The sequence below is a fragment of the Canis aureus genome, chromosome 16 (genome assembly GCF_053574225.1).
Source record: "Canis aureus isolate CA01 chromosome 16, VMU_Caureus_v.1.0, whole genome shotgun sequence".
NCBI classification, from domain to species: Eukaryota; Metazoa; Chordata; class Mammalia; order Carnivora; family Canidae; genus Canis; species Canis aureus.
Window position 1 is genome coordinate 16,144,925 of NC_135626.1, and position 19,568 is coordinate 16,164,492.

A 19,568-nucleotide genomic window follows, 5' to 3' on the forward strand; every position below is an offset into this window, starting at 1 on the left:
AACAGCTCATTCTTTCCTTTCTTGAGTTCCAGATGAAAAGCAAGTAGCATTATACACACAGTAAGACTCAGTACAAGGGGCATTTGGGCACTGACACAGACCAGTGAAAGAAAGAGAATATATGTCTCCCATTTCAGGTCCATTTAGTGAAGTGTGCTCATAGACTGAAATGCAGGCAGAACCGCCTTTATTATTCACTAGTGTTTTCTGCTGTTGTTTTTCTTTCAGCAGAGCAGATAGCAGAACATGCAGGAAATACACATATAATGAGTATGCTTCTGTGGTAAATGAAACATGTTATGCAAAGTTTCTTTCCCCACGTCAGTTAGCCTATAACAGGGCTTCTCACCTCCATTCCACCCTCACTCACCTAATACTAGCACTATAGTTTGGGAAACTAACCTGGGCTGGAGAGACAGGACCAACCGGTCTAAAGATAATCCTTTTTTTTTTTTAAGATTTTATTTATTTATTTGAGAGAGACACAGAGTGAGCAAGCAAGAGAGAGAGAGAGAGAGAGAGAGAGAGAGAAAGCACAAGGCGGGGAGAAGAGCAGAGGGAGAGGAAAAGCAGGCTTCCTGCTGAGCAGGGAGGCCTATGTGGGGTTCAATCCCAGGACCCTGGGATCATGACCTGAGCTGAAGGCAGACACTTAACCGACTGACCCAACCAGGTACTCTGGTCTAAGGATAATCCTATTTTCCTTAGCAGTGATTCATTCAGGGGCAGGAGTGTGAATCAAATCTGACCAAGAAGTCCGCAGGAAGCTTCTAGGAAAGTTTTGGCTTTGCTTTTAATAAAAAGCAACAGAAGTCAGTCTGTCCCACCCCTGTCAGATGAAAATGTGGAAGCATGTAGCCCTAATTGCTACTGGCATCCACCCAACAACCACAAGGGCACTGGCTCTAGAAGTAGACTCCTGTGGACAAAAGGATGGAGAGACAGAGAAAAGTTGGATTCTTGATGCCCCTGCTGAGATGCTGAATCAACTAACCCACAGAATACCTGCTCTGTGAGCTAAAGCTTTTTCTCATTGTTCATGTTAGAGATCAGTTTTCTGTGATAGCTTCAAGTATTCTAAATAGATATATTACCAGCATAATAGAACCAGAGCCAGTTTAGAGCCCCTAGAATTATGCACTCAAGTTCTAATATGAAAATATGATTTGTTGGGGTGCTTAGGTGGCTCAGTTGGTTAAGGTTGGACTTTTGATTTAGGCTTAGGTCGTAACCTCAGGGTCGTTAAGATTGAGCTCTACATGGGGCTCTGCACCAGGTGTGGAGCCTGCTTAAGATTCTCTCTCTCCCTCTGTCTCTACTCTTCCTCCTCCCTGCACACACACACTCTATCTCTCTAAAAAAAGGAGAAAAATAAAGAAAAAAGAAAGAAATAGGATTTCTCAAAAAATAAGAAACACTGGCTTGGGAAAGACATCATGTCAATATAGAAAGATTCCATAGGAGAAAGAAATCCAGTTCCTCTCTTGTTTCATCAAAGATATGGTTAGAAACAGGGCTTTTATTAGTCCGGGTATAATTACCTGACTCAGGTGGACTGTGATCCTGCAAATAGAACTTATATCCTCCTGGGGCCTCGGTTTCAAAAATACCTTCTGTAACTTCACTGAGAGGCCACTCCAGCTTCCTGGCATTGCAGACAGCTTGGCTGGAAACGAGTGTGATACCCTATGACAAACAACAGTATCACCAACCGTATAATCACAGATCTTAAAAAAAAAAAAAAAAATAACCACAGATCTTTTCTAGAACAAGATAATAAGGCAAAACCCCACTGCCTTTACATCAATGCACCTAAGACTTAATTTAATTGGAATTAAATTTGGATTTAATTCCAAATTTTCTTCCAGTGATTTTTATTTTTTTATTTTTTTTATTTTTTTTATTTTTTTTCTTTTCATTTTTTTTTCTTTTTCTTTTCATTTTTATTTTTTTATCTTAAGATTTTATTTATTCAGGAGGGACACACAGAGAGCTAGGCAGAGGGAGAAGCAGGCTCTCTGCAGGGAGACCGATGCGAATCCCAGGACCCCAAGATCATGACCTGAGTCAAAGGCAGATGCTCAACCACTGAACCACTCAGATGCCCCTCCAGTGATTTTTTAAAAGGTTTTATTTATTTATTTGAGAGAGAAAATGTATACGTACACACAAGCAGGGGGAATAGCAGAGGGAGAAGAAGCAGGCTCCCCACTGAGCAGGGAGCCTGACTTCATGACCTAAGCCTAAGGCAGACAGACGCTTAACTGACTGAGCTACCTACACGTCCCTCTTCTAGCGATTTTATTTACTTATTTGTTTATTTTTAAAGATTTTATTTATTTATTTATTCATGAGAGACACAGAGAGAGAGGCAGAGACACAAGCAGAGGGAGAAGCAGGCTCCACGCGGGGAGCCCGACGTGGGACTTGATCCCGGGGCCCCAGGATCAGGCCCTGGGCCAAAGCCAGCGCTAAACCGCTGAGCCACCCAGGCTGCCCTCTTCTAGTGATTTTATTTTTTATTTTTTTTTAAGATTTTATTTTATTTATTCATAGAGACAGAGAGAGAGAGAGAGAGAGAGAGAGAGAGAGAGAGAGAGAGAGAGAGAGAGACACAGGCAGAGGGAGAAGAAGCAGGCACCACACAAAGAGCCTGACGTGGGACTCGATCCCGCGTCTCCAGGACCACGCCCCGGGCTGCAGGCGGCGCTAAACCGCTACGCCACCGGGGCTGCCCCCCCCCCTTTTTTTTAAGATTCTAGTGATTTTATTTTATTTTTTTTATTTTTTATTTTTTTTTAGATTCTAGTGATTTTAAAGTAGGTTTTGGACATACTTCTTCTACAAAGATCCCAAATGTTGTGAATTGTAGGACAGAAGTTCAAAGGCTAGAGAAGTCTGGTCATTTTATTTTATTTTAAAAAGGATTTTATTTATTGGGGTACCTAGATGGCTCAGTGGCTGAGGGTTTGCCTTTGGCTCAGGTTGTGATCCTGGGGTATGGGATGGAGTCCTACATTGGGTTCCCTGCAGGAAGACTGCTTCTCTCTCTGCCTATGTCTGTGCCTCTCTGTTTCTTAGGAATAAATAAATAAAATCTTTTTTAAAATTTTTATTTATTTGAGAGAGAGAGAGCACACCTGCGCAAAAAGGGGAAGGAGGAAAAGGGAAAGAGGGAGAAGCGGACTCCTCACTGAGTAGGGAGCCTGACGTGGAGCTCTATTCCAGGACCCCAAGATCACAGCCTGAGCCAAAGGCAAACCCTTAACCGACTGAGCCACCTGGGTGCCCCAAGAGGTTTGATCTTTTTTTTTTTTTTAACGATTTTACTTATTTATTCATGAGATAGAGATAGAGAGAGAGAGAGAGAGAGAGAGGCAGAGACACAGGTAGAGGGAGAAGCAGGCTCCATGCAGGGATCCTGACATGGGATTTGATCCCAGGTCTCCAGGATCACACCCTGGGCCTGAAAGCGGCGCTAAACCACTGAGCCACCTGGTCTGCCCCCGGTTTAATCATTTTGATACCAAAGATAATCTCTTAATTTTAAAGATCTAGGGACACCTGGGTGGCTCATCGGTTGGGTGGCTGCCTTCAGCTCAGGGCGTGATCCTAGGATCCAGGATCGAGTCCCACTTAGGGCTCCCTGCGAGGAGCCTGCTTCTCCCTCTGCCTATCTCTCTGCCTCTCTCTGTGTGTGTCTCTCATGAATAAATAAATCTTTAAGACAAGTTTTTTCAAGATCTCATCAGAGAAATTTCAATCTTATCTTGGTTTGCCAGCTACCTACTTAAGATGTTCTATTTTTTTTAAGATGTTCTATTTTTATTTTCACTTTTTTAAACAAAAAAATTTAAACCAATTATCAAGGTATTATTTAAATTTAACCAAAACACCTAAAAATGTACACTGTGTCTTCTGATAAGACCAGCTGCATTTCTAATTTGGATCACCATAATGGCCTGTCTTTCCCTGAGTCTTGTCAATCCATTGTCCACTCTGTAGCCAAAGTAAATTTTCTGAAACACACTCTACCCTCAAGACAGCAACCTTATGTTGTTTTTCCCCTGCTTAATACCCTTGATAGCTCATCATTTCACTCAGGGATAGCTCCTAATGGTCTGAAAAGCCCAACACAATCTGATATCATGTCTTTTCTGACCCCATCTCCTCCCACTTTCCCCCTGCTCTATTCCAGGCATCTGGCCTCCTTGCATTTTCTTGAACATAACTAAGTGCTCTTTGAGGGCTTCTGCACAGGCTGTTCTATCTGGATTGCTGTTCCTTGTGATATCCACATGGCTAACTCTCTTCTCTCCTGTGAGACTTTCCTCAAATGTCACCTCTTCAACATCCTCCTTAAAATTAAAACCAGCCATCTGTTCCATGCTCCTCATCCCTTCCTCTGCTCTGTACTTTTCCAGCAACAATGATCTCCTTTAAAACAACATATTATATGATCTATTTATTCTATATATTATATATTGTCAGGCCCTGATTCCCTCCCCTGCCAGGCATAGATTTTTGTCTGTTTTGTTCACTAGTTATCCAAGGTTCCTGGAACCATGCTAGCACAGAGCAGTCACTCAATAAGTATATGTTGTATGAATAAATACCACAATAAATAATTTAATACATGGTTCATTTAACATGTTTGTTAGCTAACACACATGTCAACTAAATTCCTAGGTGTGAAACTTCAAGGTCCAAGGTCAAATGCATTAATTATTTTGATATTGCCAAACTGAGGCTGTAGTAATTTATACTCTTATAAGTAATGTATGAGGGACAGTTGTCTAACACCCTTTCTAACACAGTGTCATCACACTTCTTGATTTTTGTCAATCTAATAGGTGACAAATGACAGCTTGGCAGTTGATCATCTTTTTCAGTGTTTGAGAGACATTTCTAATTTATTTTCTATGGCTATCTGTTCATAGTTTTTGCCCCTTTAAAAAATTAAATCTTAAAAAAGAATGAACAACTTATTTATTTGAAAGACAGAAAGAGAGAGGGAGAAAGAGAGAAGGAGGGGCAGAGGAAGAGGGAGAGAATCTCAAGGAGACTCTCAGCTGAGCATGGAGCCAGATGCGGGGCTTGATCTCATGACCCTCAGATCATGACCTAAGGCAAAATCTGATCACTAACCAGATTGGACACTAACTGACTGAACCACCCAGGCACCTGTGATCCTCTTCTTTTTAATGGATGGGAACTCTTTATATAAATGGGAGTTCTATGTGACCTGTTTTTCTTTTTGTTCCATGAACTGAGGAGCACAGAAGGTCCTGGCATTAGGGATATTTTAATACCAGAGTCTTTCAAAAAGACCCACAGTAGAGCAGCCCTGCTGTTCTCCACCTGCATGACCTCTAACTCCTACAGCACCATCAATCAACATCTGTCTTGAGCTGGTGAAATGTTGATGGTGCCAAGATGGTTTTGCTCTTTTTTCTCTCCCTGATTTAAATTTGGAGAGTAAGGAAAAGATAAGGAGAAACACAAAGAAATTTTCATTTACACTGAAATCACCAAATCCTTTTAACTCTATTTCCTAAACATCTCTCAAATCTCTCCATCTCCCACTACTACCACATTAGTTAAGGGACTTCTAGTCTCTTTCTATACTACCCTTTGAGCTAGTCTCCTCACTTTTAGTTTTGCTTCCTTCCAACCCAATCTCAATGCTCCAGCAAGGTGGATTCTTGCACACCACAAATACTAGTCATTCCTCTGCTTTAAAAATTGCTTCACTTGGGACACCTGGGTGACTCAGTGATTGAGCATCTGCCTTTGGCTCAGGGCATGAGCCTGGGAATCCTGGGATCGAGTCCTGCATTGGGCTCCCTATGGGGAGCCTGCTTCTCCCTCTATGTCTCTGCCTCTCTTTCTCTGTGTCTCTCATGAATAAATAAATAAAATCTTTTTAAAAATTGCTTCACTGTTTTTTTTTTTTTCACTGTTTTTAGAGCAAAGTGTCAACACTCTTAATATGATGTGGCCCCAGCTTACTTCTCCAGCCTCATCTCTACCCACTTCCTCTTCACACACTTAGCTTCAGGTAGACAGCTATTTACATCTCCCTGACTGCTGGGATCTCGCTCACCTCCGACCCTGTGCACATGCTGAGGACACCCATCATGTCCCACCTCCACCCCACCCCACTCTCTGGCTCAGGTGTCACTTCTGGGACGCTTTCCCTGAACTCTCACTTCTTGGGGAGTAAGAAGGGACTTCCTCCTAGGTGTTCTCACATCTACCTATTCTTGCCTTAGCATTTATCACAATATATTCTTTGGTCTCTTTACTTGTTTCTCCCAATAGACAGGAAGCTTCTTAGGCCAGGGAACATGCTTCACTCTACTGTATCCCCAGGACTGAATCAAGTACATGGCATGTGTAAGTCACAATAAATATCTATTAAGTGAATAAATTAGGGCTACCTGAGTGGCTCAGCTGGTTAAGCATCCGATTGATTTTGGTTCAGGTCATAATCTCACAGTCGTGAGACTGAAGCCCTCATTAGGCTCTGTGCTTGGATGTGGAGCCTACTTGAGACTCTATCTCTCCCTCTCTCTCCAATAAAAATGAATGAACAAATGAATGAATGAATTAGTGAGAGACACGAAGAATGAGAAATAGTAAAACAAAGACACGAATACATTAAACCTGAACCATCCTTTTCATTTACAAAACACTTTCATAGATATTTGATTCTCATAAAACTTCCATTTAACTGTGATTATCATTATTATTATTAAAGATTTTATTTATTTATTCATGAGAGACACACAGAGAGAGAGAGGCAGAGACACAGACAAAGGGAGAAACAGGCCTCATGCAGGGAGCCTGATGTGGGACTCGATCCCTGGTCCCCAGGATCAGGCCCTGGGCTGAAGGCGGCGTTAAACCGCTGAGCCACCGGGGCTGCCCTGTCATTATTATTTTGACATGAGTTAAGAGGAATAGCAAGATCCAATGACCAAAATAACATCTGGCATGAGGTAGATTTACTCAGTAGATACTGAGAGAAAACTAGTTACTCTTATCTTGCTGTGTATTTGGGGCCAGTGACATTCTAGCTAGTACACAGTAGCTACCCAGTAAGAGGCAGATACAGTAACTATTAGATGCACCCTAACTTGAACTCTTGCATGAATGAAGGACTGAATGCAGTATATGCAATGCCTCCTTCTCTCTCCTTAAAAGTGTCTCATGTTTTACTCTGACTAGTACTGGCCATAATAGTACAGCCTAATCCTAATGGTTCACAAAGAGAAAACATTTCTCTGGTCTAAAAGTATTTCTCTAGCCCTTCTATCTATCTCTCAAGGTTCAGTCATTCCGCTAGAGGAGTCTTGTCTCCCTCAAAGCTGTCTCTGAGTCTTGAGTTTGACTCCTAAACATGGAAGAACAGATTTCATCTTGATGTCAGCTCTAAGACAGGTGCATGAGCAGTTTTTCTTCCTAATAGAAAACATAAAACTCATCACTTGCCTGCACTCAAAAGCCATCAATTCAGCAGCCATAATACCCAACGTTGTATCAGGGACTACAATAAGAGGTACACCCAAGGGCGCCTGAGTGGCTCAGTAGGTTAAGTGTCTGTCTTCAGCTTAGGTCATGATCCCGGGGTCCTGGAACTGACTCCCACCTTGGCTTGCTGCTCAATGGGGAGTCTACTACTCCCTCTCCCTCTGTCCCTCACCCTGCTTGTGCATGCTCTCTCTCAAGTAAATAAAATCTTTAAAAAAAAGGGGGGGGGGCTCAGCCAAAACTGGCTAGAATAAAATGACATTTACCATGAAGTCATTGCCAAGCTTGTAGTGTCCGATGCCATAATTATAAGTCAATTCTGCAACAAAATGATCATCTTCAGGTCCAAATCCCACCATTGTTTTACTCCATTTCCCATCATAAGGCCTAGAAAAATTCAAGTAAATGAACCCAGTGAACACAGATAAAATCTATCTCAGGTCTCCCCTAAGGAGCTCTTGGGACAGAGTAGTGGGTAGTCAGTCCCCTCTGGTCCTCTAAGTACCTGTAAGGATGAGATGACCTCTCAGCTGGTGCTGACGGCAAGTATGAACAGTGTTCATGGGCCTCACCACCAGAAGCTCCAAAGACCATCTGTCTGGCACTTATTTGAGGAAAAATTCATTTACCTTTTCTTTAAAGTAGGGGACACACTCCTGTAAAGATACTTCTACAACCTGACTTTTATTTTTTTTTTTGCATATCTATCAACAAGAATGCAATTCTCATTAGGCCTTGGAATTTTCCAGCTTGCTCTGGCTACTGAGCTAAGGGATACTAGATATGACATTGCTTCAATTACAGTATACATTTATTTGTGTTTTTGAAGCTGCCACCCTGATTTATTGATTCTTGAATTTATTCCACTGCCTTACACTCACTTCAAGAAACTGTCTTCTGTTCTCCAGGGGTATTCAGAGCCTAAAGGAGATTTTAAGAAACAAGGTGTCATACCCATTACAGGCAGCTTTGCAGCCTTCTTCAAATTCCTCATGCCGCAGAATCTGGTAAGGGAATTAGAATATACTGTAAAATGTTACCAGTACCGTACACAGCTTATTTAGCACAAGCTAAAATGTTAAAACACAGACATTTATAATTTGTAAGATTTACTTCTAAAACAAACAAAAGACCATGAGCTTTACATCTTTCCCAGACTGGAAGTAAGAAGTAAGGAAGAACAGTTTGACATCAAGGGTCAGGCAACCAAGCTTGTGAAATTTACTTAGATTGGGAAGCAGTGCTGTGGAGTTAAAATAAAAACAACAACACAAAGAAACAAAGTACCCTACGACCCAGCAATTGCACTGTTGGGGATTTACCCCAAAGATACAGATGCAATGAATCGCCGGGACACCTGCACCCCGATGTTTATAGCAGCAATGGCCACAATAGCCAAACTGTGGAAGGAGCCTCGGTGTCCATCGAAAGATGAATGGATAAAGAAGATGTGGTTTATGTATACAATGGAATATTACTCCGCCATTAGAAACGACAAATACCCGCCATTTGCTTCAACGTGTATAGAACTGGAGGGTATTATGCTGAGTGAAATGAGTCAATCAGAGAAGGACAAACATTATATGTTCTCATTCATTTGGGGAATATAAATAATCATGAAAGGGAATAGAAGGGAAGGGAGAAGAAATGTGTGGGAAATATCAGAAAGGGAGACAGAACGTAAAGACTGCTAACTCTGGGAAACGAACTAGGGGTGGTAGAAGGGGAGGAGGGCGGGGGGTGGGAATGAATGGGTGACGGGCACTGGGGGTTATTCTGTATGTTGGTAAATTGAGCACCAATAAAAAATACATTAAAAAAAAGAAACAAAGTATAGCCTTCAGCATTAGAGAATTCTGATTTGGAAATATGTCTGTCATCAATAGTTGTCTGAGATTGAGAACACTAGGAACATTGCTTAGGGTCTGGGTCTCCCAACTTGTTGTGGAAATAGATAATTTAGGAAACCAACTGACACAGAACCCCCCACAGTGGCCTCTCAATGTTGTAGTGCCTATTCTCCTTTTTGATTCCCGTTGCTATTGCTCCGGGTCAAGTTCTTATCCGTTCTCTCCTACACTATTAAAAATCATCTTTATTGGTCTCTTTCCTTAATACCACCATAAAATTACATCCCTCATGCACTGCTCTGATTACATCATTACCCTGTTCTAAAATGTGAAAACTCCCTACTTATTGTGCCATAAAATCCAAATTCCTCAGTATTCAAGATACCATCAGAAGTAGTCCCAGGAGCGCCTGGGTGGCTCAGTTGGTTAAGTGTCTGCCTTCAGCTCAGGTCATGTTCTCCAGGTCCTGGGATCAAGCCTGGTGTTGGGAGTCTGCTTCTCCCTCTCCTCCTCCCTCTTCCCTCTTGCTCTCTCTCAAATAAATAAATAAGTAATCTTAAAAAAAAAAAAAAAAAAAAAAAAAAAGGTAGTCCTAACCTATTTGTCCTGTATCCCACCTCAACTTCAACTAAGTAATCTAAGCTAGAGGCACAGAAAACTAGTGGTGTTTTCCAAACATACCTTATTTTTTCACTGGCTCTTCCAGTTTTCCTAGTACACTCCTCCCTCTAATCTTTGTGGAAATCTTACCTATCTTTACATATCAACTCAAATTCAATTCTCTGTGGATTATTTCCTGACAGCTCAGGCTGAAATTAAATCTTTCCTGTAGTATTTTTGTAATAATAGTGGTGGCTACTACTTATACAATACATATGATATATTAAATACCACACATATAACAGTGTTTAATCTTCACAACAACCCTTTAACCAATGAAGAAACACATTAAGGGAGAGTTTTGTGGTTTTCCCTCACTTATCAAGTTTTGATTTCCATGACTGTTAACTATATACAAATCAGCTCAACATAGGACCGTGAAACGCGGATGATATATTCTAAATGACTGACGAATTCGGGTAACTCCCTTGCATTCCACGTCTTCTTCACTCTCTACATTAAATTGCACTCTTGCACCTCTAAAGCCCTTGCTTATCAGGAGCTCTCCACCTGCATTTGCCACGCAGGGATCCCTGCAAAATCGCAGCTGCTTAGAGCTGGAGAGGGCGCTTCCGGGTGTTAGAGAGAATGGGTACTGACTTCACACTTGGATCTGGACTGCTAAAAGGAGGGCCGGTGCAATCACCCAGAGAGTGAATATCCCAGCGATCAGAAGCCTTGAGAGAAGCAGAGCTCTAAATAGGCTGATTATCTAAACTGAAAGGCTCCAAACAGTAACTGAGCTATTGTTCACTGGAGAAGTATTATATTGCTTCTTGTTTATGATCTTTCCCGCTTGACTGGAAGCTCCACAAGAGCTGAGGCTCAGTATTTGTGAATGAACTTAAAAGCGTGAGGACAAACAGTCGGAGACTAATAAAGGCCCCTTTCAAAGGTCATCTAACCCAACCAGAAACATGCAACGCTTCCTGGAGCTGAAAACCTGACAAGGCTAATGCGGAGTCCAGGGCTAAGGTCTGACGCCCGGGCGCTGGCGGAGATTCACGGAACACCCATTTGTCCCCTCCTGGGGCTAGTGGGGCTCAGCGGTCCCGGCCACCCAACCTCGCGCGCCAGCCCTCCTCCGCCCCGTCTGCACCTTCATCCCCAGGACATCGCGAAAGAAACGCGCGGTCTGGAAGCGGTTTCCCACTTTGAACACGAAGTGCAAAGCTCGACGAGTAGCCATAGCTATTAGCGAAACACACCGTCAGGAGGCTGCGCTGGCCGGTCGTGACGTCACTGGTCCCCGCCGGCGCGCTTCCGTGACGCACGCACGGCGCGAGGGAAGATGGCGGCGTGGGTAAAGGGCTTGGGGTGGGTCACGCGGCCTCTCTTGTCGGTGGTCCGAACTTGGGACCTAGATGCGCGGCGCTGGGTCCGGGCGCTACGGCGGAGCCCGGTGAGGGTGGTGTTTCCATCCGGACAGGCGGTGGGACGGAAGCCTGGTCCTGAGAAGCAGCCCCGGAGGGCAGCGCCTGAGGCCAGTCCCCACGAGCAGCGACAGAAGCCGCCGCTTCAGGTGTCCGCATCCCAGACGTCCTGCGCCTGGGAAGAGTCTGGGCTTCGCTATGATAAGGCTTTGCCCGGGGACAGAAGGCTGAGGTGATGTGTTCCTGAGACTTGTCATGTATTCCCGTTTCTCTCCCCGCCTGCCATCGGGACCTTAACCCGTTTTTTCCTTTTGGAGGACTAATCCCGGTACAACTTTCTGGTTTTTATTAGGCATGGAGGGCAAAATAAGTGTTTTCTTTAGAATTCGTTTTTTTATGTCTATGAAGCTCTTTATGTCTCTTAGAACTAGGTGTGTTTTGGTAACAAGGATGTTAGTAATTACCTGTCTTTTTGTTTCCACCCACAGCAGTGTAATGACAATAGTTAAGTCCAGGCCATTTCGGGAAAAGCAAGGAAAGATCCTGCTGGAAGGTCGCAGGCTTATTGCAGATGCTCTCAAGGCTGGTGCTGTGCCAAAAGTTTTCTTCTTTAGCCGTCTGGAGTACATAAAGGAGCTTCCCATTGATAAGCTGAAAGGTGTCAGTCTCATTAAGGTGAAATTTGAAGATATCAAGGATTGGTCCGACCTAGTAACTCCACAAGGAATAATGGGTCAGTACTTATACAATATGTCACTAGAAGTAGAGATCTAGGATTACTTATTCATAATTGTCTTAGGGCAACAAATTTTATTTGAACCAAATTCAAAATGTTTTAAGACACTCAGATAAATACAGTTCTCAGATCTGTGGGTCTTACAGTATTTTCAGTGGAAGCTGCAGTTTTTTTTGTCATTATCTGTATTGTGGCTCTTTATAGTTCTTTGAACATTGTATTTTTTTAGGTCACTTTTCAACCTTCAATGTCCAGCTAAAATTTAAGAAAATGTTTACTAAAGTATTTAGCTCTCCATTTGTCCAAGACCTCCGCCAGTGTGGTGATACCTCTCTGTCTTTAACCCTCTTTGTAGAAGCATGTCTAAGCAGAAAGCTTTGAGCTTATTACCCTGCTTAGCTCATTGAACAAGAAACTGTCTTTATTTTTTTTTTTTTTTTAGAAACTGTCTTTATTTGGTTGAATCAAAAAAGATTCTAATAGACTGTGGTGTCTATTAGCACTTAGAAGGGTTTATTTTTCTAAATATGGAAAAACCAAATTTACATCTTTTTGACATTGGAATTATATCTTAGATCTGAGAATTGAATGGCAGTTAAGTGTAGAGGTTCCTCTTGGATAGTAAGGGACAGTTGGGGCAGGCAGAGTTATTTTCAAGATTCTAATGTTTAGGCCAGGGTCTCTCTCTCTCTCTCTCTCTTTTTAAACTTATTTATTCATGAGAGACAGAGACGCAGGCAGAGGGTGAAGCAGGCTCCATGCAGGGAGCCTGATGTGGGACTTGATCCCGGGACCCCAGGATTACGCCCAGGGCCCAAGGTAGGTGCTAAACCTCTGAACCACCCAGGGATCCCCTAGGCCAGGGTCTCTGATATCAGTTGTGCATGTGTTTCCTTGTGGGATAGTTCAGCTATTAGGAGAGGAAGTTCTGGGGACCATCTCTCGTTCTGTAATCCAGTAAGTCATAGTGATCTGTGACCCTGGATTTAGAACTCTCCCCTAGGGTGGGGATTTGGGACTGCTAAAGCCCTCCACTTTAAGTATGGTCTTGTTAGCTACACCTTTAATTCCCTACTCTATACTACAGTGCAAATATCACTCAATTTTTTACCATGCTTGTCACTTTGCACATGTGTGCTAATAGTGGCCAGCCTATCCAGGACTCTAGCCTTCCTTGTTGTTATGACTGCTTTCATCATTTCATGTCTCTTAGAAATATGTGTATTTAGCTTATCCTTTTTTTTTTTTTTAAGATTTTATTTATTTGTCAGAGAGCATAGCAAGGCAGAGAAGGAGAGGGAGAAGCAGACTCCCCGCTGAGCAGGGAACACGATGTGGGGCTTGATCCAGAATGCTGGGATCATGACCTGACCTGAAGGCAGACACTTAACCAACTGAGCCACCAAAGTGCCCCTATTTAGCTTATCCTATGTTTTATTTAATGTTGGAGGGGTGGGGTATAGGGAGAAAGAGATAAGACTGCCTATCAGATTTCCAGCACATCTTTAAAATCTAGTAATGTAAGTAGGGCCTCTCTAGTAGAGAGCTCTGATCATTGCAGCCATTCAGGTAAAGGTTAAAGGACTCCTGAGGCCCCTGCCCCACTGAATGGTTTTAGAGCTAGCTATCTGTGGCTCCTAAGTGCAGGACCTTTCTACAGCACACAGATGCCTAATATTCTAGTACCTTCATTGATGGGTTAGGTATAGGTATTTATGTGTTCTTGGTGTGAATACATTGGACTAGACTGGGGAGGGCAGTTTAAGAGTATCTATTAACATTATGAATGCACACACATCATGTATCGATTTCACTTGCGGGCTTTCTCATAGGACATGTTTGGACGTGTGCATGTGTATAGAGAGTCCTACAGGGATGTTCATTGCAGGATTGTTTATAATAGGGAAAAATGGAAAATATGCTAAATGTCAGTTGGGGAAGAGCTAAATAAACATGGTATATTCATGTTACAAAATAACATGCAATAGTTAAAATAATGGTAGCTCTGAATGTATTGACTGGTAAGATATCTCATGTTACCAAATTGAATAAGGTTACAGAATAATACATAGAGTATGAATCTTTTACGTAAAAGAGAATAGCACCTATGCATGGGGAGATGTGTGTATATGCAGGTAGATGCATGGAACAGGTTCTGAAGGGATGTACCCTAGGATGGCAAACAACTATAAGGGGGCAGGTATCACTGGTAGGACTTTATATATGAAGTTTTTCAATCAGAATGTATTCATGTATTACTTACATAATTAATAATATAGAAAGATGGATAAATAAATGAAAGGCCAAATTTCTCCCCATGGTCCTGACATCAGACTAGTAAATCTTCTGTTTTGTTTCCTCAGGGATTTTTGCCAAACCTGACCATGTGAAGATGACATACCCAGAGACTCAGCTCCGCCATTTACTACCCTTATTGTTGATTTGTGACAATCTCCGTGACCCCGGGAACCTGGGGACAATTCTGAGATCTGCGGCTGGGGCCGGCTGCAGCAAAGTGTTACTCACCAAAGGTCAGAGCACTTGTTGCTGGGCGGATGGGTTGGCTATTTGGTTCTTTTTTTTTTTTTTTTTTTTTAAGATTTTATTTATTCATTCATAAGAGACACAAAGAGAGGCAGAGACATAGGCAGAGGGAGAAGCAGGCTCTCTGCAGGAGCCTGATGCAGGACTTCATCCTGGACCCCAGGATCACAATCTGAGCCAAAGGCAGACACTCAACCACTGAGCCACCCAGGTATCCCTCGGTTGGCCATTTGTAAGTGAGCTGGATCTATGGGCATACACACGTGGATTTGAATCTTGGATCTGCCCCTTATCAGCTGTGTGTCTGTGAGTGATATTCTGAGTGTCCATTTCCTCATCTGTAAAATGGGCGTAACAGAATCTAGAATCTACCTAGTAAGGCTGTTTTGAGGATTGAAATTACATACTCGGTGCTCTGCTTGCCATCTAAGTACTTAAGGAAATGTGGATTATCTTTCTAGTGCCTCGGGTGCCCTGAAATTGGGATGCATTTGTCTTAGCCTTGGGATGGGTCAAACATCCCCACACAAATTAGTCTCTTGACATTTCTCTCTTGTCATCAGAAACAGAATGAGTAAGGGGCGCTTGGTTGGCTCAGTCGATTAAGCATCTGCCTTTGGCTCAGGTCATGATCCTGGGGTCCTGGGATTGAGCCCCAGGTCAGGCTCACTGCCCAGTGAGGAGTCTGTTTATCCCTCTCTCTTAACACTCACATCCTTCCTTGTGCTCTCTTGCTCATTCTCTTGTTCTAATAAATAAAATCTTTTAAAAAGAAAGAAAAATGGAGAAAAAAAAAAAAGAAAGAAAAATGGGATGATTAGGCTTGGTTCTAAAGAGACTTGCCTAACACATGGGACATACCTAAAATGCCTCTCACAACTTGCAGGGGGGGAGAAGATCATTCACTGAAAATACTCAAGCTATCATTCACTATAAACTAATAATACCTGCTGCTGAGACTTGCCTCAGTTGCTCCTGTTAACCCTTCGTCCCTGTCACTCTTTGTTGGAATAGATGGAGCAGATATGAAGATGCCAGTATGAGAGCTAGATGCTGGGGTTCCATCATCAGTACCCACTTACCCAACCCATCCTTGAGAGCTCTGAGAGCTGGTGTGGTTTTGGAAACATACTATATCTTCTGAACAATGCGGTTTCTACATTGATGATGGTGGCTAGTATATAGGAGGTGGGGAATGAATAGGGAACACTTGGTGTGGTGCCCAGTATGGAGGACATGAGGATGAAAGGGGAAATCTCTTGTCCCTTACTTCCCACCAGGGCAGAGGTCAGACTAGATGGCTTCCCTTATGAGTCTCGGGCCCCTCTTCTTCCCTCCCTCACCCCCAGCTTCTTGATCTAGTGCCCACCTCCCATCTCCAGTTCCCTGCAGTGATTGAGGATGCCTGTGGTTGGTACAACGTGTGGCAGTGTTCCATTCTTTGTGTTTTACTTTCCTTTTAAAGTTTGGTTTGCCTGTTTACTCTGTCTAGAAGTTAGGTTAAGTTTTGCAGCAGCTTACAATTCAGAGAGTTGTGCTATGAGGTAGGGGAGGGTAGGTAGCAGGTATGTGGTGCCTCGGCCCTGCTGTTTCTCCCAGCCTGTGGTCCTGGGAAAGGCCACACAGAAGTGGCTGAGTTTAGCATGCGACTATGTATAAAAGAAGAGTTCTTTTAGCCTTCTTTCTGTGTTGAGAGGCTGTGTGTGTGTGAAAGAGAAGGCTGTCACCCTGGTGGCTCTCTCTGGATTACTGTTACTGTCCCCATCTACTTCCCCCTCTCTGGCGTCTTCCCTGCTCTGGTGCGGATTCAACATAGAAGCCAAATAGGCCTTTCTAAAACATACATCAGATTCTACCACTACTTGGCTTAAAATCCTTGACCCCATTATATTGTCTAATGGATAAAATCCCATCCTTCCTCTGCTTGGCATACCCACCCTTCTTCATATTGGTCCTTGCCTGCTTCCAGCCCCCTGTCCCACTACGCCCCCTGGCTGGATCACTTTACTGTCTGAGCTGTGGCATTCTCCCCCTCCTCTAACTCCCCGGCCTTTCTTTGACAGCTTCATCCTGTCCTCTGAGATCCAACTCAGTGTCATGTTCTGTGGGATGTTTTTCCTGGTAGCTCTACTTTGTACAGGGTTTTTTTGGTCACCCTGTTCATGCCTCATTTGTATCAGTTACTGATACTGTAGTTAGGTGATTAGATACTGTCCCAGCACCATCGCCCACTATCCACGGGCCCCAGGAGGTTTGGGATTTGAATGCTCTTTGCATCTCCTGTAGAGCGTCTGGCCCAGGTGTATGGTAATGTTGAAGGGATGAAAGAAGTCTGTTTCAGTACTAGCTGGAGTTCCCTCTGCTAGACATCACCATAGTTGGGGAAGTAGAGGTCCCAGCTATGAAGAAGGCTGCAGTAGAACATTTTTTGCTTTCTTTCCTGATCTAGAATTAATCTGATTTATTTTAAAGTCCCTTTGTCTGGGAAGTAATCTTAATTGGATCCTGTCTCTATTTTCTAGGCTGTGTGGATCCCTGGGAGCCCAAAGTGCTACGAGCAGCAATGGGTGCACATTTCCAGGTGCCCATCATCAATAACCTGGACTGGGAAACATTGCCCAACTACCTGCCCACTGACACCCGGGTCTACGTGGCTGACAACTGTGGCCTTTATGCCCAGGCCCAGATGTCTGATAAAGCCAGTGACCACAGCTGGGTATGTGACCGACGACTCTCGAAGTTGCACAAGTATGAGGAGGAGGAAGAAGAGGAGGATCTAGAACCTGGAGCCAGTAAAGCCTGGCTCCCTGAACTTGAGGTCCAGAGTTACGACTTGGACTGGACAGAGGCACCAGCAGCTGTGGTGATAGGTGGGGAGACCCATGGCGTGAGCCTGGAGTCCTTGCAGTTGGCCGAGAGCACCGGGGGCAAGAGGCTGCTGATCCCCGTTGTGCCTGGTGTGGACAGCTTGAACTCAGCTATGGCTGCAAGCATCCTGCTTTTTGAAGGGAGAAGACAGCTACGAGTAAGGGCGGAACACTTGAGCAGGGACAGGTGTTACCACTGAGAGGGAACATGGTAGTCCTTGATTTGAGGGGGTCCCTAGCTCCTCCTGCATTGTTAGGAGATGGGCAGAGTCAGTAACTGAGGCTTCCCAGGCCATACCCAGGAGGTAAGAGGTGTGCAAGGTGCTAACTGTACAGTTACTGGAAAAATAAGAATTTCCATGAACTTCTGCTTATTCTCAAAACTAACAAGGATGAGAATTCTTTCTGAGATTTCTCCCTGCTCCCTAGCAAAACTTCCTCTTGAGAGAACCCGGATATCAAAGCTGACTTATGCCCCAAGCTGTGGCAGAGTGGGACTGTTTGATATGTTTGAGGGGAGAGGTTTTTTCAGGAACAATCGCTTTGGTTGGCTGTGCTGTCCAGGCTGATGGCCTGGAATCACTGCTCTGGGCCCCACCGGTCTGGGCCATCCCTGGGGCCTCCCACACATGTTCTGTGCAAGTGGCCCATGGGTTCTTCTTGAGACCCTCCGTGCTGTGTCAGCTTTGAGAAGGCAGAAGAGCCCAGAAGGGCTGAGGCCTGGGCCTCTAGTTCGCAGAGCCATAATGCCTGTCTCATGAGCAGGCTGAGGCAGCTCAGGGAACTGTACACTGGGGTCTGTGGACATTTGTTCTCTCAGCACTTTGGAAAAGTACTAAGCAAACAGAGGTCACTAAAAGGAAGTTCATGCCTTTCCACCATGAAACCAGTCTCCTGCAGCTTTCCCCTGCATTATTGTTCCCGCTGATTTTTGTTACAAAATAAAGATCAAAGAATAACAAACCCTATGCCTTGTTCCTGTTAAAAACAAAACCTTGTAAAACCCGTATACCTGACATTTAATGCTAAGCCTGTTTTATCACACTGGGTAGAAGAAAGAAAAGAAATTTCCATCCCATTCGCTTTATAGTGAGTGGCTTATGTATCGTGCCCTGTGAGTTCTTTATGTTTGTGATCATAATTTATCAGAGAGGAGGGCAAGTTTTCCTTTTTTAAAATGACTACAGGTGAAGCATGTGGTGGCGAAGTTGCTTGAGCGGTCATGAAAAATTGCTTTCTTGGATTCTTTTTCATTTTAAGCCAACTTTGGTTTTTCATCATTTCCCCAGGAAGTCAGAATAAAAAAATGAGCAGTACCTGACAGAACATGAGCTGAAGGAGAAGCCGCCGAATGATTGGTAGGCCCAGGGCCTCCTCGCCTTTGTTGAGCACAGCGCTCACGGTGATTTCTGCCACAAGATGGCAGCCAAGCCTCAACAGCACTCCCAGCCCTGAAGGGAGAGGTTACGGTTTTTCTGGGATTTTAAGTTGAAAAATGAGGGAGTCCAGTCTCCACAGAGGGCATTTTGCAGACCATTTGTGCTCAGAGGTGCTGAAGTTGGATTCTTATTGTCTTAGCAGAATCTGAAGCATAGCTAGGTGTTGGACCAAACACTAAGGAGAAATTGGGCAGCAGTGGGAAGTGGCTGCAGCAAGAAAAGCTGACACAACTTTTTCCTTTGAATGGAACGTCTGGGAAAGCAGCTCTGGACAAAGGCTGCTGGCCCCACACGTGTGTGTCTGGAACTCACACCGGGAACCCTCATCCCGGTTTGGAGCTTCAGGGCAGTGAGGGCTACAGTCCTCTTCCCCACTCGCAGCTGCCAGCTCACAGTGCAAATCCCATCAGGAAGGCCCCAAGGGTGAGCAGCCCTCTGGGGACTGGTTTCTACCAGTTTGAGCTAGGACCTTCTACCACTTGCTCCATGGTTAACAGGAGCACCAGATGCCCCCCGCACCCTCACAGCTGAGCTGCTTTTAGATGCACTTCTGTCATCTTGCC

General features: G+C 43.9%; 2 protein-coding genes and 1 long non-coding RNA gene across 7 annotated transcripts in view; 2 read left to right on the forward strand and 1 right to left on the reverse strand.

Annotated features, from left to right (window-relative positions):
- The window catches only part of LOC144285967 (uncharacterized), a 25,262-nt gene extending 16,803 nt beyond the window's left edge, over positions 1-8,459 (forward strand). Inside the window, exon 4 of the long non-coding RNA XR_013354088.1 lies at positions 8,445-8,459. This is a non-coding gene — a long non-coding RNA (uncharacterized LOC144285967). The remainder of the gene's footprint in view (positions 1-8,444) is intronic.
- Positions 1-11,307, reverse strand: part of GLOD4 (glyoxalase domain containing 4) — a 20,778-nt gene extending 9,471 nt beyond the window's left edge. The window contains exons 1-4 of one of the 2 annotated variants that reach the window (XM_077851830.1): positions 11,146-11,307; positions 8,491-8,540; positions 7,803-7,923; positions 1,542-1,686 (exon numbers count right to left, since the gene is read on the reverse strand). In XM_077851830.1, the coding sequence (XP_077707956.1) occupies positions 1,542-1,686; positions 7,803-7,923; positions 8,491-8,540; positions 11,146-11,235 (406 nt within the window). In that variant the 5' untranslated portion in view covers positions 11,236-11,307. Of the gene's footprint in view, positions 1-1,541; positions 1,687-7,802; positions 7,924-8,417; positions 8,541-11,145 lie in introns of both variants that reach the window. The other variant, XM_077851831.1, reaches the window with a different exon arrangement.
- Positions 11,308-18,529, forward strand: MRM3 (mitochondrial rRNA methyltransferase 3). 4 transcript variants are annotated; one of them, XM_077851823.1, is made up of 4 exons: positions 11,308-11,651; positions 11,911-12,152; positions 14,519-14,686; positions 17,222-18,529. In XM_077851823.1, the coding sequence occupies exons 1-4, from the start codon at positions 11,338-11,340 to the stop codon at positions 17,764-17,766; spliced, it is 1,269 nt and encodes a 422-aa protein (XP_077707949.1). In that variant the 5' UTR covers positions 11,308-11,337; the 3' UTR covers positions 17,767-18,529. The 4 variants fall into 4 exon arrangements, with proteins under 4 accessions (XP_077707949.1, XP_077707948.1, XP_077707951.1 ...); XM_077851822.1 differs by having other exon boundaries at positions 11,309-11,651; positions 11,908-12,152; XM_077851824.1 differs by having other exon boundaries at positions 11,607-11,747; positions 11,908-12,152.
- The last annotated feature ends 1,039 nt before the right edge of the window (positions 18,530-19,568 follow it).

Excerpts from the sequence above, each read along its gene's own strand:
- MRM3 (XM_077851822.1), top strand. The coding sequence starts at position 11,338 with ATGGCGGCGTGGGTAAAGGGCTTGGGGTGGGTCACGCGGCCTCTCTTG. Across the intron at positions 11,652-11,907 it reads CCCGGGGACAGAAGGCTGAG|CAGTGTAATGACAATAGTTA; the intron begins GTGATGTGTTCC and ends TTCCACCCACAG. Across the intron at positions 14,687-17,221 it reads CAAAGTGTTACTCACCAAAG|GCTGTGTGGATCCCTGGGAG; the intron begins GTCAGAGCACTT and ends TCTATTTTCTAG.